The 16715-nt window shown below is 38.6% G+C and overlaps 2 protein-coding genes across 3 annotated transcripts; one reads left to right on the top strand and one right to left on the bottom strand.

The window, feature by feature from the left end:
- Positions 1 to 2211: 2211 nt before the first annotated feature.
- Positions 2212 to 11427, bottom strand: LOC125211208 (protein CELLULOSE SYNTHASE INTERACTIVE 1-like). 2 transcript variants are annotated; one of them, XM_048110926.1, is made up of 8 exons: positions 11092 to 11427; positions 10484 to 10620; positions 9561 to 9634; positions 6061 to 9109; positions 3398 to 5942; positions 2864 to 3318; positions 2672 to 2788; positions 2212 to 2587 (listed from the first exon to the last, which is right to left on the bottom strand). In XM_048110926.1, the coding sequence occupies exons 2-8, from the start codon at positions 10484 to 10486 to the stop codon at positions 2414 to 2416; spliced, it is 6417 nt and encodes a 2138-aa protein (XP_047966883.1). In that variant the 5' UTR covers positions 10487 to 10620; positions 11092 to 11427; the 3' UTR covers positions 2212 to 2413. The 2 variants fall into 2 exon arrangements, with proteins under 2 accessions (XP_047966883.1, XP_047966884.1); XM_048110927.1 differs by lacking the exon at positions 11092 to 11427 and having other exon boundaries at positions 10484 to 10639.
- A 600-nt stretch (positions 11428 to 12027) lies between these two features.
- Positions 12028 to 13040, top strand: LOC125210474. Its single transcript, XM_048110024.1, has 4 exons — positions 12028 to 12111; positions 12300 to 12473; positions 12522 to 12725; positions 12816 to 13040. The coding sequence occupies exons 1-4, from the start codon at positions 12028 to 12030 to the stop codon at positions 13038 to 13040; spliced, it is 687 nt and encodes a 228-aa protein (XP_047965981.1).
- The last annotated feature ends 3675 nt before the right edge of the window (positions 13041 to 16715 follow it).

The following is a 16715-nucleotide window of genomic DNA, read 5'->3' as shown; positions in this document are numbered from 1 at the left end:
ACAATTAAACCATAATTAAAATTAAATTTAGCTACAAATTATTTTGATAATGATATAATTTTATTTTTGTAATTAATATATTTGAGCATTCATAGTGGAATATTTTTTTTATTATTTCTTATTTTCTAAGTATTTAATAGAAAGAGAGAAAGTGGATTTGATATAAAGTGATTGAGAAAATGATATTGCAAAATATTATACACAATACTAAAGACAAAGATAGAGAGTAAAGTAGTGCCAGATACCCTAATTTTATGAATGGACAAAATTATCTTCCATGCCTTGGAGGGCATTTTCGGTGGAAAAATAATGTAAATAGTGAAAAAGTATCACAAATAAGATTACACCTTAGTTCACCCTTTTAACTAAAATTGAAAAGTCATCTTAAACCTCTATTTAAGATAGACTAAACTATCCTAATAATCCCTGATCAATGGTCCTAAAAATTTTTATAGTCTTTTTGTCCTTAGAAATCACATTTTTGGTACCTGGCGGTCTTTTATACCTCTCTACATTCGAAAAATCCCCTAAATGCCAAGGAGGGCATTTTTAGTATCTAAAAATAACAAGTTTGGTACCTCTCTGGTTGTATCTAAAAAATTTTATAGCCTTTTTGGTCCTTAGAAATCATATTTTTAGTACCTGACGGTCTTTTATACCCCTCTGCATTTGAAAAATCCCCTAAATGCCAAGGAGGACATTTTTAGTATCTAAAAGTAACAATTTTGGTACCTCTCCAGTAGTACAATTTTTTTGGACATACATAAAAGTATCTTTTTGGGCATAAAACATTTACATTTCTTGTACTAGTTGATTTATATTTTACAATAAAATAATATTTTCTTTTGAATTAATTCATTTAATATTATTAAACAATTATTTGAATGTTTTTTATCAAAAATCTTACTTACAAGGGTTCACTTTTGTTTACGTTAGATATAATTTACTTAAATTTTAATTAATATACTTAAAAAATATTTTTTCACTCTACTATATTTTAATTAACTTAATTAAAATATTTATTGTTCACTTAAGTATATTAACATTTAAATATTTAAGTAACATTTTAAGTATAATTAAAGCTCAATTAAAACGTTTGGTTTCTTATTAAAATTTTTGAATTCATAAAGTATCAGATATTATTTAAAGGAAAGTATAATTGAGTTTCTAAATTAAAATAATACTAATGAAACTAAAAGAAAATGGTGATGAAAGATAAAATTAAAGGGAGAGTAGAAAGGTCCAAAATGCCCTAAATGCTAAATATTCATATTAGTGGTACCTAAGGTTACTTTAGTTTTATCATATCAAAAATGCTTGTATAAAATTTTTTGAAGAACCATTGGTACATTTTTCGACAAGATCAGGGACTATTAGGGTAGTTCACTCTTTAAGATAACCTCCATTTAGGAATAACTTTTTTATGGTCCAAAAAGGGTACTTGAAGAGGTTAGAGTTAGTTTGAAGAGGTCCAAAAATATTACTCCCTTTGTTCGGTTGTTCCACTAGTGTTGGCACATTTTTTTTTTCACACTCATTTTTTTAAAAATGAGATAATAAATAGTTAACGTGAAGAATGAGTCGAGTAAGAGAGAGAATATTGTAAAACTCTTTCTTCACATTAATTATTTATTACTCCCTCCGTCCCACTAGAGTATGCATTCTTTACTTTAATTCTACATTATTTTTTTTCTTACTTTACACTTTCTTTATGTTAACTATTTATTAATCTCTTCGTTCCACCAGAGTATGCACTCTTTACTTTTAAATCTATCCCACAAAAGTATGCATTTTTTAGATTTGGAAACTCTTTATCTCTATTAACGTGCGACTTACTTTTCAATAACAATACTTTAATAACTTTTTCCTTTCTAATTTTACTAATTATGCATTAAAATCTGTGCCCAATCAAAAGTGCATACTCTTGTAGAACGAAGGAGGTGCAATATAATTTTTCTAAAATGAGTGCCAAAATAAATGTTCCAACATTAATGGAACGAAGCGAGTATAAATGTAATTTAGGAACAAGATATAAATATGCTTCCAAGTTCAATCCTACTCCTACTTAATGTAGAGCAATTTTTCAAGTTCCATGAATGATAAAGCTGGAACAAATTCAACAGGTATATTCAATTCGACGCAATATGTTTATCCATGGCAAGACTACAATTACATTATCTTGCCCCAAATTCCAAAAAATATCTATAACAATAATAATAAAAGAATTTCTCACTTGTACATTAAAAATGACTCAAATTACAAACAAACAGCCGCTTGGCGAATGAGGAATTGCTACAAAAGATTGCCAAAAAATCTATATACATTTACGCCATAAATTATCACAAACGAAAAAATAATTAAAGAGCAAAATCTGTATCTTTTTGTAAATCAATTTTTAATTGAAGTAAATTTGCTAGTTTACCTCAGCTTGGCCCACTTGGTCTTGGGGCTTGTTAGACCATTGGAATTCTATTTCCAGATTCCTCGACGGCCCGCTTTTGCTCTCCGGAAGCAGAGTGTACTCACCGGCGACTGCGCCTAGCATCACCACGCGATCGATCTGGATGGTTACCTTCCCGAACGAGCTCTGCAGTTAAAGAAACAGACCTGATTAGAATAGGTATTTAAATACAGTGTTGAGAGTTAAATCTTGTCACTAGAATTCATTAACCTTTCCCATCTTGCTCTTGTTCTTGCATGAAATGTGAAGCTTCTGGCCCTTGGGAGGACTCTCGAAGGACCAATCGAAGCTCTCGTCCCACTCAGGATTAGGACCCGTTGATACAACCTAGAGCAAAGAACAGTTGGAGTAAAACAGGGGGGCGTGAAACAAACGTGTTTGGTGATGAGAGTGGATCCATACCTTGGTTTGCCGAGGGGGTGTGTTTCCGAGGGTTAGCTTGCAGTATACGCTAGCATTCCCGACGGATTGCCTCATGTTGTTTCCTCGCTTGATTATCACCACAAGTGTGCCTGGCAAACACTGCAGCAGAAACTCAGCTTTCTCCTGGAACCGTGGTGGCCCTGATTGAATCAAGTACTGTAGAAGGGGAATTGCGTCTGCAGCAGCAATGGATTGTGCTCGAGAAACTTCAGCTGGACATGCTGACCATGCTTGCCTGAGAAGAAATAGAGCATCCAAGGCAGCTTCTTGAGTTGCCTCCGAGGCAGTCTTGAGCGAGGCGACCAGATGAGGAATGCTTAGTGTTGCAGGCTCCGTTGCTCTAAGACGGGGGAAGTTGCCAAAAAGCGCATTCAGAGCCTTCAGATACTCTTCATTTACCGTGCCAGTAGCCCATAAATCTTTCTCAATTGCAGCTGGAAAAACAGCGAAAAAGTTTTCGTCAATTAGATGTTACACTCGAGCTAGCTCCGATCAAGGGAGGTAAGAATTTACCTGTTATAGCTCTCACAGTTTCGCTTGAAGCGTATTCTTGAATGGTGTTGTTAGAGAAAAGAAGTTTGACAAACATAGCTGCCTGGATTGATGTTTCAGGGTCGCTAGAGCTAATCAGATCGAGCACGACCTGAACACCGCCAGCCTCTGCAACGGCCCTCTTATTTGATCGGCTGTACATAACCAGATTCTGCAAAGCACATATAGCTACTACTTTCATTTCCTCTGTAGGTTGATCTTCAAGAAGATTCACCAATGCACGGCAGGCTGAAACAGCATCTGCTGTTCGGGCAAGAGACTCATTCTGGAATAGGTCACCCAGAGCAAGGGTGGCAAGTAATCTCGCCTGCTGACCTTGTGTTTGAGGATCCAAAAGGTATTGGGACAACGGCAATATTGCAGCTTTGGTAACTTTCGATTCCCTTATCTTCACGTTGTTCAGTAAAACCTCGAGTAGTCTGGCAGATGTTTCCTCGCACTGATGGCTTCTGAGAAGGTCCAGAAGCGCCTCGATTGCCCCACTTTCAGCCATTGCTTCAGCACTTGTAGAGTCGTCGCTCTCCAACACGAGAAGAGCACTCAGAGCACCAACAACAGTGCTCTCTGTTCCTGAACGCAGCAACCTGACCAGCACTGCAACGGGTACTTCCAAATAGAACTCAGAACTATATTGTAGGATGCTAGATAACACTGAAGCAGCACACTCCCACAAAGCATGAGGGAGAAGAGGATCTGACTGAAGTATGACACTCGATAGCTGGCCTACACCACCCTCTTTTGCAATTTCATTTGGCCATATAGTTGAGACATTGACAAGAGCACGGACAGCTCTCTGTTGCAAAATAGGAATGCCAGAACCAAGAATTCGTACCAGTGGAGGGATCACCTGCTGTGTCAGAGGATCTTTTTGAAGATGCTCTTCCAATAGTAAGTGGGAAAGAAGCTCTGCTGCTAACTGCCGTACTGCTGAAGCTGGACAGTCAAGCAAAGGTAGGAGGGGTTCTATAGCTTGTTGTGAAGTAAGAGTATAATCCACACGGCACTGCGGATGCTCAAGAATATTGACAAGAACCTGCAACGCACTGTGTTGTCCATCAGGTCCAACCTCTGGTCTTGTCAGCAACTGGAAGAGAGGCTCGACCACTTTTGCTGCCGAAGGACCTTTTGCAATGCTTGCATTGTTTGTTAGTATTCTAAGCAATTCAGAAAATGCAGCGCAGAGAAAATCAGGAGCTTCATGAAGTATATCAAGCACACACTCTATTACTCCAGCTTTCACCATTTCCATCTTACAGGCTGGCCTATCTTTACCTAACTTAACTAGAGCTCTTGATATAGCTTCATGAAGCAAATAGTTTCGACCGTATAGAAGGCCCACAAGTGGGATGACGGCACCATGGGCAGCCACAAGTTCTGCCAGCTGGTCATCATCAAGGAGCTTATCTAATGCACGGACAACAGAATGGTGAGCTGGACTATACTCAGAAACAAGCAGAGAAACCAACGGCTCCACACAGCGCGCTGCTGCTAAAGTGGATCGTATTCTTGTGTTGCCAAAAAGCACACTGCACAATTCAGCAGCATCTCCCTTCAGCTCCATAGAGTAATTCGACGAAAGGATTCTGCAAAGCACGTCAACTGCATTCATCTCAACATCAGCAACTGCAAGGGCCTTCGATGGGTTTTCATTCAGCAGTCTAATTAAGGCAGCGATAGCAGCATGTTGTTCTTTCTCCAAACCTGTACTCAGAATTTCCACCAGAGGCTGAACAGCTTGCCTGGCAGACTCGGCATTCCTTACATGATCAGCAGAAAATAAGTTTTCCAATGCTTTAGCAGCACTATATCTTGCGGCTCTTCCACCCAAGCGCAAAACTGCTACGAGCTGACTGACTGCACCGAATGCAGATTCGTGTCTCCTTATCTCAGCTGTGCTGAACATAATGCCCAGTAAATCTGTAGCAGCTTCCTCATATGTATCTTGGGGGCCAAGGGACAGATACTTAGTCAAGCCTTCCAAGGCACCTGACTCTACCATAGCGATTTGATTAGTAGGGCAATCTGTAGCAAGCTGGATCAGAAGTCCCAGAGCAAGAAAAGGTGCTCCGGGACGTTCTGGAATAGGTTTAAGCAAATCCACTAGTGCTGGTATAGCTTTCCGAGAAGTAGCACCAAGCCTGATGTCATCAACCCTGAACAATCTCTCAAGGGCGACTTGATCAGGATAACGAACCAAAGCAAAGTCATCCGCCAATTCCAAAAGGTCATGTATATCAACATCAGCACAACCAAGCAAGGAAATGAGTCCAGCTGGTGCCCCTGAATTTGCAACAGAGAGAAGAGTCCCCCTGCTACCATTACAGACAAGACTTGCTACAGCTTGTGCAGCAAAATATCTATTCGCCCCCTCTTCCGTCCTAAACAAACTAGCCAGTACCGGAATCACTTTCATAGTTGCATTGGCACGTATGATATCTCTATCTTGGAACAATATTGCTAACAATAACGCACAGATCCATATGCTGCCATCCTCCTTATAATCATTCTAAACAAAAGAAAATGAAAAAATCAGAGCAAGTTTTTTCAAGACTATGCCAGCAAGGCTATGCTTTAGAATATGAGCCATGTACTGCAGCACTTAAATCAATAAAATAAACACATACCAGCAAGTTGTGAGAAAAGGATTCAGAAATTTTATCAGTGAGAACTTCAATTGCACCAGCCTCCATGATCTCAACTTTACTTTTGTCATCCCGACTAGCAAGAATAGAAAGAAGCCATGTAGCAATATTCACACTACTGATGACTGACGTACTTTTCTCAAAGTCATCTTCACTTTCTTTTTCGGGGATCCTGGAGATGCTTATAATATCCTTGCTACCCCGATCAGCACCAGGGGAAGACTCTGAAGAAGTTAACATTCCAACAAGAGAATGAATGAGTGGTGTACTCATATTAGATCCATGTAAATCTTCAACTACTTGTTGATAATTGACTTTTGCAGTGCAGATGAGCAGTGCAGCTCCTCCAATTTTGATCCTTGAATCTGACGAACTGATCACCCTTCTTGTAATAGATGAAATGCATCCATTCGCACATGCAATAGTATTTCCAAGAATTAGGGGCCGAGCCTGGGTGAGCCGAGATAATATTTCTATAGCCTTATCCTGCAACGATGGTGTGGCATCAGCAATACATGAAACTATTGGGGTAATGCCACTTGGATATTCAGCAAGAACGGCCCAAGCAGGCTTCACTTGCTCACCATATCCTGTGGATCTGGAGAGAAAAGCAAGTGCATCTAATGCCTCTGATGTAGCAACTGATCCACTGTCCGCAGTTTCAAGGAAAGAAACTATAGCAAGTACTGTTCCATTGCGATTCACACATTCAGTTAGAGAGGAATCAATTTGACGAGTACGAAGCAGACGGGCAATTGCCGCTGCTGCGTGGATCTTGCCTACATTTGAGCCTTCACGCAACACTGTAGTGGCAGGTAAAACAATCTCTTCTAGGATAGCTTTTTCTGAAGTCTCATAGTCTAAAAGGAGATTGGCCAATGCACAAACCGCTTGCTCTGCGACCTGCAGTACTGAAGAGTTAGCAAGCACCACTAATGTAGGCAAAGCACCTCTAGCAAGAGCAGCCACATCACGGTTTTCTTTAACTGACAGAAATATAGCAGCAAGGCACCGAGATACTTCTGCTAAGATGGTTTCAGATTCAGAGCTCAAAAGTTTCATGACCGATCCAAGAGTCTTAACAGCAATGTTAGTTTCACGCAAGTCTTTTCTGACATCAAAGATTCCAGCAAGAGCCAGTGCAGACCTTGCCTGAGTCTCTTCCTTGACAGAGCTCAATATTTTTATCATTGTCTCAATTGCATCATTTGCTGCACTGCCTTCACGTACCATGTCACTGAGAGGGGCCACACAGAGCAAGCTTTTTAATGCTTCTAATACATAAATTTTGGACTCAGGCAACTCGCTCAGTAGTAATGCAGTGAGTTGGCTAATCGTTGCTGTGTCTGACTTATGAATCAAATGATTTAGAGTCTTAGCAGCAATCTCCTTTCCATTGGGTCTTCCGTTCTTTAATAGCCAGAGAAGAGCAGGAACAGCATCAGCACTTTCAACGCAAGCACGTATATCCTCACTATGACTACAGAGGTTTCCAAGGATTGTTGCAGAATCTTCTTTAGCTTTAGCAGACCCAGTTTCCAGAATTTGAACAAGTGGAGGAATACCACCAGCAGCAGTAATAGCCCATTTGCTATCATCGTTTTCATGGGACAGAAGGCAGAGTAATGCAACAGCACACTCTTGTTGTTGTTCCGATGATAGACCAAGAAGAGATATTAACAGTTGAATCCCTTCACGGCCTTGAAGGGCCTGCCACAATGTACCCTCATTGTTGCAAAGAATAAGTAAAGATCTTATCAACTCTTCCTGAACTTCGTCTGTCGCCATTGTAATCAAACCTACAAGCAGCCTCTTTGCATCAGAATTTGCAAGTTTGCTTGCTAGTATTCCATTACCATACAAACTGGCAAGGGCTTCTATTGTACGCTCCTGGATTAAAAAGGGCAACTGAGGTTTGAGCTGCTGTAATAATGTCTTCTCGACCTCTTCCGCATCTGATGCTCTAGCATATTCAGCTTTGCTATCATATATCATCAGAGCAGAAGCTAATGCACCTAATGTATCAGCTACTTGTGCAGGAGATGAACATGATTCTAGGCTTTGACCAAGACTTGAGATGACATACGACAAGCCACCAGATATATTTGCAAGGGCACACATCGCGTTCTCTTGCAAAGCTTGAGCAAACTCGCCCTGCATAAATTCTTTAGAAGGAGCTATTGTAGCATTTATTAAAACAGGAATACCATTAGCATTGGCAATCTCCCGCCTGGCTTCTTTGGATTGTGCAGAAAGAGATTTAAGAGCAGATGCAGCTTCCGCTCTAAGTGGAGCTTCATTATCCGGCCCGAGTAGCTTGAGGAGCAGTTTAGTAGCTTCTGCAGCCAAGATTTTGGAACAAATAGATGCATCTTCCATCATCATGGATGCAAGGAGAAAGCACACATTTGCTTGAGTACTTGATTGGCCGGTTGTAAGCAATTTGACCAGTACATCAACCCCTCCAGCTTGAATTGTTGCTGGCCAAAATCCCTCAGTGCTGCTACAAAGATTCCGCAAAGCTCCTGTTAGTAAGTGATCAACCTCATTTCCTGCCTTAAGTCCCTTATCTAATTGTTGCCACAAGGCAGGAACAACACCTTCTGTTGAAAATATTTTTGATCCAACGTGATCCTTCGCACCACCTTGAGACACAGCATATATGGTCTTTGCTGCTGCAATTTGGCCTTCTCTCGAGTTGGACTTGAGAAGACCAAGCAATGGGGGAATGCATCCTCCAAGTAATACTTTGACCCTCAGTTCATTCTCTTTGCACAGAGAACCCAACACTACAGCAGACTGTATCTTTATCCCCAGTGATCCAGACCGAAGAAGAGAAACGAGAACTGGAACCGCTTGAGAATGTGATCCAACTGCACCGAAAGCATTTTCCCTTGTGTTGATTAACTCAAGTAACTGCTTCAAGCATTTCTCTTTTTCCTGTGATGATGAGGAACTCTGCCGCATCTGCTCAATACATTGTGCAACACTTGCTAATGTTCCATCTGGGTCCTCCATGTTACCTCTATCTCTGCATGTGAATAAATCTCATGACCATCACAAAAATTAACCTAAGTATACCTAAGTATACTGAAATGAAATCGAGCAGCAAATTCAAAGTAGATTTCAAACTTTTTTGTCACTAAATTAGCTATGCAATGTAATGATCTCCTAAACACTATAATTATAAAGCTACCGCTGTAACCTATAAGACATATTTAAATTGGTGTACCCTGAAATTTTGTTAGCAGCAAAGGTAAAACAAAACTTCAACTATGAAATGCTACACCATATCTAGCATTTACAAAAAAGCTAGCAACTGCAGATAACTCAGGGGCCTATTGGAGGTCAGATTAATTATGCAACATGGAGGTCAAACAATTATGTCTAGATACCAGGAACAAGTGACATTGCTAAGCAACAGTTTTCAGTTCAAAACACATAAACTGATCAGCCTTGAACAAAATAAAGCAACTGCTAACCTTGAACCCATTTTCATGAGTGAATGGGGGGTTGGAAGTTCTGAATCATGAGGTCTACTTTCCCCATTTCTCTCCTACAAAAAAATATATAAAAAGCTCAAACTAACTTTAATAAATAACTCTGAAATGGACACTTCAGGAAATGGAACAGGAGTAGACAACCAAGAAAATCCATGCCATAATAGCATATGTGCACCCTAACAAACAATATAATGCATGACCCTCAGAAAGAAAGCAACATCAGGAATGGCAAATATACAAGCTACTAAAAGTAGATTTAGTACTCCAACCGTTCCATTAGTGCTGGAGCATTTCTTTTGGGCACGGAGATAAAGGAATGCATTTTTAATAATTTAAGCAGAGTGAGAAAAGTAGAAGGAAGAAAAATTATGAGAGAATAAAGTAAGACTCTAAGAGAGATAAAGTGTGTTGTGTTTTTCCAAAAGAGGAAATGACCCAACTCTAATGGAAACGGCTTACGGCTCAAAAAGGAATATGATCCAACACTAAGGGGAACAATCATAGAGAGTATATTTTAAAAGCCAATCATGATCTTCATCCTATCTCTTTCAGGGAACTAGAGTGGTTTACTCGGAGTAAACAATACACGTCACGCAACAGAGTAATACTAATACTAGAAATCAGGGTTTTCAGGAATTTGCTTTATAAATTAACATTATAAAAACAAATGAACAGCGTAACTATTAAGGGTGATTTATCGATCTCTTTATAAATTTTTCCAATCTGAATTATTTCTATTCGAATGGGAACAAACTCACTGTTAGCAATGCATGTGATAAATGTACACTACAAACGGAATCAGAAAACATTTATTTTGGATCCAGATAGTTCAGCAGATTTCAAGATTAACTGCAGAGAGAGTCATAGACAAACAGAAAACAAGTTAAATTAAGCAAGCTTACCATGTCGTTAGAGGGATTGCTACCATTAGGCGCAGCCACCCTCCATGCTATTGTAGCCGCCAGCTTCGCTGCTATTGTGATGTCTTCCCTTCAGATCCAAATTGCCCCCTCACACAGGAAAAAGCTAGCAATGCGTACTGTTGAATCACAAGTCAGCCTCAGCACATCAAAAGGTTGACTAGACTAAAACACATAATTAAAATCTATTAATGAACTTGGTTTGATAGCACAATTAAATCAAAGCTACAGAGAAATGTAGTAATCTGAAACGTGAAATCCAGCTGAAACGCCTCGCCTCACGTTTAGAAATCAAAGAGGTGAGTGGTTTAAACGTTACTTTCACCATAAAGTTGCAACCAATTGAAATTGATTGACTAAAACCAGTATCATCATCACTTCCAATCACATTATTAATAGGAAATAAGTAAATCCTATTGAATTTCCACTAAAACAGTTCAAAAAATTCTTAGATCATATACATCCGCATAGAGAAGCTGACAACAGCAGTATAGAATAACCAGATCAAATACAGCGCGGCGACCGGAAAATTCTCCACGGATCAAAAATTAAACGTGAGAAAAGATAAGATCTAGCAGAAATGGAGAAACCTTTTAGTAGATTCAGTGGAAGCGCATGAAGATTTCCTTCTCCAACAATGCAGGTGAGCTGCTATAAATGAATCCCCCCTTTTAGCAACTCTCTTCCTCGCTTTCTCTGTGTGTGTAAAATGAAATGAAATCGAGAGTTCCGTAGCTGAGAAGCGAGGAAGATAGATTGCCTAGAGAGAGAAGAGAGAGCGTATGTATGTGTGTGTGTATGTCAGAGAAGAAGAGTAGTGTGTGATGAAGAGAGAGACAGAGAGCTTTGCTGGTGTGCGGTGGCGGACCACCGACAACTCTAGCGACCGCGGCTGCGGTTTCGGCTCGGCTCGCTGCCGTTTATCTGAGTAAATAATTTAAAAGTTTGTAGCAAAATATATAAATATCATCAATTTACTAAGATAAAGTATATAGTTTAAACAATGTACTACTATTTCTTTATTAATTTAGTACTTCCACATGTATAGAAACATATCAACGATATTAGATTATTTACTCACTTTATTTGTTTTCGGGATTAGATTTAGGCAATATTAGAATCTGATAGTATTACTCTTATCCCAAAAAAATAGTCAATGTTTTAAACAACCCAAATTTAATGCACAATTGATATAAAGTAAAAAAGAAGTGGGAGAGAAGGTGATGGAAGTATTAGAGCATCCGCAATGGATGTCCGATCTAGAGCCCGATCGCGTGAGATCGGACTTGGTCGTCCTCGGGCATCCATTGCAGAAGCCCGATGGATCGGGCGCCCATTGCAACGCCGAGCCCGACTACGCGTTGTGCACTTTTTTTAATTTTCTATTTATAAATATGCCTTATTTTCACTCATTTCTCACACAACTCTCACACATCTCTCAACCCTCACACAACATCTCTCCAATCCAATATCTCTCTTTCACTCACTTTTCCAAAATGTTTCCCGGAGAAGATATAAGTCGGGCTATGGAACGCGCAATGTTTGCTTTCGAGAACAGAATTCTCACAGGTATTCATGCAATAAAAGAGCAAGAGCAAGTCGAAGAGCAGGTCCTGAGGCCCATCTGCAACTAGACATCCGTCCGTCGAGAGCATGGCCTAGCTCACCAACGTCTGTTCGAGGACTACTTCGCCGATGAGCCTCAGTGGGAGCCGACCAGTACTTCCAGCAACGGCAAGATGTGGCCCACATAATCGGTCTATCCCCGCTTACGAAGTGCACGGTTGCGATTCGTCAGTTGGCCTACGGCACCACGGTGGACATGTTCGACGAGTATCTTCACGTCGGGAATACAACTGGCCGGGAGTGTCTGGCAAAATTTTGTGAGGGCGTGATTGACACCTTCGGTGCCACATATTTGCGCAAGCCGAATGCCGAAGATTGCCACTTCCTGATGGGGATGCACGATAGGGTGCACGACTTTCCTGGAATGTTATGGAGCATTGATTGTATGCCCTAGGAGTGGAAGAATTGTCCGGCGGCGTGGAGAGGCCAATTCACCAGTGGGTATAAGGGTACCCACCCGACGATAATCCTTGAAGCCATCGTTGATCACCGTCTTTGGATCTGGCATGCTCACTTTGGCGTGGCGGGATCAAACAACGACATCAACGTGCTGAACACGTCGAGTCTCTTCACCGAGCAATGCAATGGCAATAGTCTGGTTATCGAGTTCACTGCCAACGGACGGTAGCATCATATGGGGTACTACTTAGCCGTTGGCATATACCCAAGATGGTCAATCTTCTTGAAGACGAACTCCTTCCCAACGGATGAGAGGAGAGCCGTTTTTGCACAGCGGCAAGAGTCTGCACGGAAAGACGTGGAACGAGGATTCGGTGTGCTTCAAGCGCGTTGGGCAATAGTGAAAGGTCCAGCTCGTTCCTGGTACAGGCATCATATCGCCAATATCATGTACGCGTACATCATCTTGCACAACATGATTATTCACGATGAAGGTCCAAGAGCAAGCGATTGATCCGACGATGAAGCTGAATCGAGCGCAGGTCATGCAGCCCCGCCGGTCGTTCGAGGTTTACCCTATGAAGTTAGTGAGAGATTACAAGCTCGGGAGAACATGCGCAACTAACAAGCTCATCTTCAACTCATGAACGACATGATTGAAGAAGATTGGGCACATAGGGGTAGGGGTCGTAAATTGTACCTTTTTAAAGTATTTCCGTTGTAAATTTTTTTAAAATTAAGTAATTTATGTTTTTTTTGCTACTTCATTAATTTAATATCTAATTTTACCATTTATAATGTGTAAAAATAAAAAATATATATTAAAATTGAAATGAAAATGGATAATTGATAGGGCGGACACTAGGACGCAGCCATTGCAGAAAGAAGGGGCACCCTAAAATTGCTGATGTGACAACCACTAGAGCGTCCACTAGGACATCCATTGTGGATGCTCTTAGTAGTGTCAATAGTTTTCAAAACTTTCCATTTTAGGAATTGGTTTAATTTTGGTAGACAGCTAAAATGATAAAAAAAAATTAGCAGTATACTTTTTATGGACAGAGATAGTATTAGCTAAGACTTGTCAGTAAATACGGTATTTTTGCTAATTTTTACAATTTAGAAAAGTTACGTCCAAATATCAAATAGATAGTCCATTTCATTCAAATTATGGTGTTGAGTAAATATGGTCTCATGTTAGTATGTAAGTGAAAAATCTTAATTTGAGCATGTATAACGGTGAACCAAAAAATAGTTTACACTCAACTCGTTGCAAGGATGCTCGCGTTGAGGAGGTGGGGGTGAGCCATCTCTCCACAAGCCCGGAGAGTCGAGAGTCGATTTGTTGAGGGTTCGATCTTTGGTCAAGGAGTCGGGAGCCAGTTCAAGACGTCGTTCGACTGGGATGAAGGCGACATAGGCTTGAGTCAGGGGAAGCCAAGAGCCCCACTCACTCTTCAACCTTAATATTTTACCGGGATATTTGATGCAAGTCGTAGCTGCCGACAGTACCCATATGATATCGACAAAAAAAGTGGCATATAACCAGGTTGTTGAGTATTTCCAGCATCAATTGGGCTTCCCCCAACTTCACTACCATCGTAGTAAAAAAAAAAAATTGGTATTTTTAGAATTTTTTATTGCATAAACTTTAATTATTAGGATTTTCAGTTATGTCATTTTTAATTTTTAGAAATTTTAATTATGTAATTTTTATTTTTTTAGTTAAGTATTTTAAATAAAATAATTTTTAATTAATTGTATTTTAAAATTGGAGAAATGAAATAGTGAGATCCATGAATCGTTGGAGAAAAGATGGTGGAGAGATGGCCTTGTAGTTGTAGGTGTTATCAGCAAGAGATAACATAAAAAGTGATACAAGATCCATGAATAAGAGATGGAAGAGTATTTGGTAGTTTTATAATAATGTCGTGGAAAATGTCATATAGTATTTATTAAATATGTTTCGGTTCGTGTTCTCGCGTTAAGTTAAGTATGTGCGATATAGGAATGTGTTATGTTGCTGACTAAGTAAAATTAAATGATAAGCATTAGACTTTCAAATCAAGGATCAAGATCATTCAGCTCCGAGTATCAATATCATGAAAAATTATCAATTAGGGTATTAATGTCAATTAACATCAAATTAGTTATAACTAACTTTTGAAAAATATCTCAATACTTTAAATGCATATAACTATCTCGATTTAAATTACTTTTTTGCACAACATATATCAAGTTAAAGATAATTTTATAAGAATTCCAATGAGATCCTACATGCATATGTTTCGATGTTAAAATTTTGATAAAATTTTCGTAAATATTCATAAGTAGCTTTATAACAATAAATCTTGCTCCCTCTGTCCCAGTTTTGGAGTCACATTTTGCCATGAAAGTCCGTCCCAGTTTTAGAGTCACATTTAGAATTTCCATATTTGGACATACAATTTTACCCCATTGTTCATCAAAATTACATCAAAATGTCATTATCTCACTTCATTTATTACACACTCCACCATCTCACTTCATTTATTGTACACTCCACCATCTCACTTCATTAATTACACACTCCACCAATTCATTAAAACTCGTGTCATAACTAAATGTGACTCCAAATGTGGGACGGATGGAGTACATGATATTTCATCAATCTCAGTTAAGATGATCATTTTTTTTTCGCACTTGTTTTGAAAAAATAACAATAAATAGTTAAAATGAAGAGAAATTAAAGTAAGAGAAGGAATAATATAGAAGAGATTCTCCTCTATAATTCTCTCACTTTTACTTTACTTTCTCTCCACTTTAACTATTTATTAACATTTTTCCAAAACACGTGCAAAAAAGGAATGAGTCATCTTAACCGGGACGGATCGAGTCTGTCAATACAGTACTTGTAAAATGTCGATATGAAATTGTGTTGACATTATCATGTTTTCGTGTTGATATATTGAATACACTATTGATATTGTGTTCTTAAACCCTAAATCTATAGTTGTTATTATACTTTTAGGGTAGTGATAAAATGCAAACTCTATATATTGTACAGACTCCAAACTCTTCAATACTGTATCAACACAGTTTCAACACAATGTCAATACAATGTAAAATTTCAAGATTTTGATGTTAACACAATGTCAATATAGTATCAACACAATGTCAACACAACATCAACTGTTGACACTATGTTGACATTTTTTGTTGATATTATTTTGTCATCTGTTGATATTTTCCAACGGTCCAGATCATAGTTTGGAGTTTGTACAATATTTAGAGTCTACATCCCTATACTTTTAATATTAAAAAATAAAAAATGAAATTACACATGTCAATTTATAGACCATTAGATTTCTAAAATTTTATGGTCTTAAATTAGTTGTAGTAAGCAATTAAGGGATAAATTAGCAAGATCACATCCCGTGTGATATAAATATGTGTGTTTCCTATGTATATATATAGTACATGTCATATATTTACAAACTCCAAACTATGATCTGGACTGTCAAAAAATATCAACAGATGACAAAATAGTAACAATAGAAAATGTCAACACAGCATCAACCGTTGACACTGTGTTGACATTTTCTGTTGATAGAAAATGTCAACACAGCATCAACCGTTGACACTGTGTTGACATTTTCTGTTGATACTATTTTGTCATCTGTTGACATTTTCTAACGGTCCAGATCATAGTTTGTTGTTTGTACACTATTTTGATTTTGCATTTGATTACGTTATTATCGTACTATTCCCTCCGTCCCACAAAAGATGTCACACTTTCATTTTTAGTTTGTCCCTCAAAAGATGTCACATTTTCATTTTTCGAAAAAGTTATCTCTCACATTAATATAAAAATTATATTTTTTCTCTCCATCTAACACACAAAACAAAACCTCCTAAAATCTCGTGTCATCCCATAAGTGTGACATCTTTAGTGGGACCGAAGGAGTATTAAATTATTTTTTCTTTACAATTTCAAAGGTATTTACTCTGTATGAATGATTATCTTAATTAGCATATCAAGCCAATTAAAAATACAAGTATTCTACTATATCTCACATCTACAAACACATGCACTTACATTAAGGATGGTGGACAGACAATAATTATCTAATAAATTAATCAAATTCAGTTTTGACAGAATGATTATCTCTCCATCTCACATGCAATTAACAAATCGACATCCAAACCA

This window comes from Salvia hispanica, chromosome 3 (assembly GCF_023119035.1).
Source record: "Salvia hispanica cultivar TCC Black 2014 chromosome 3, UniMelb_Shisp_WGS_1.0, whole genome shotgun sequence".
NCBI classification, from domain to species: Eukaryota; Viridiplantae; Streptophyta; class Magnoliopsida; order Lamiales; family Lamiaceae; genus Salvia; species Salvia hispanica.
This window is presented reverse-complemented; position numbering and strand designations above follow the sequence as displayed.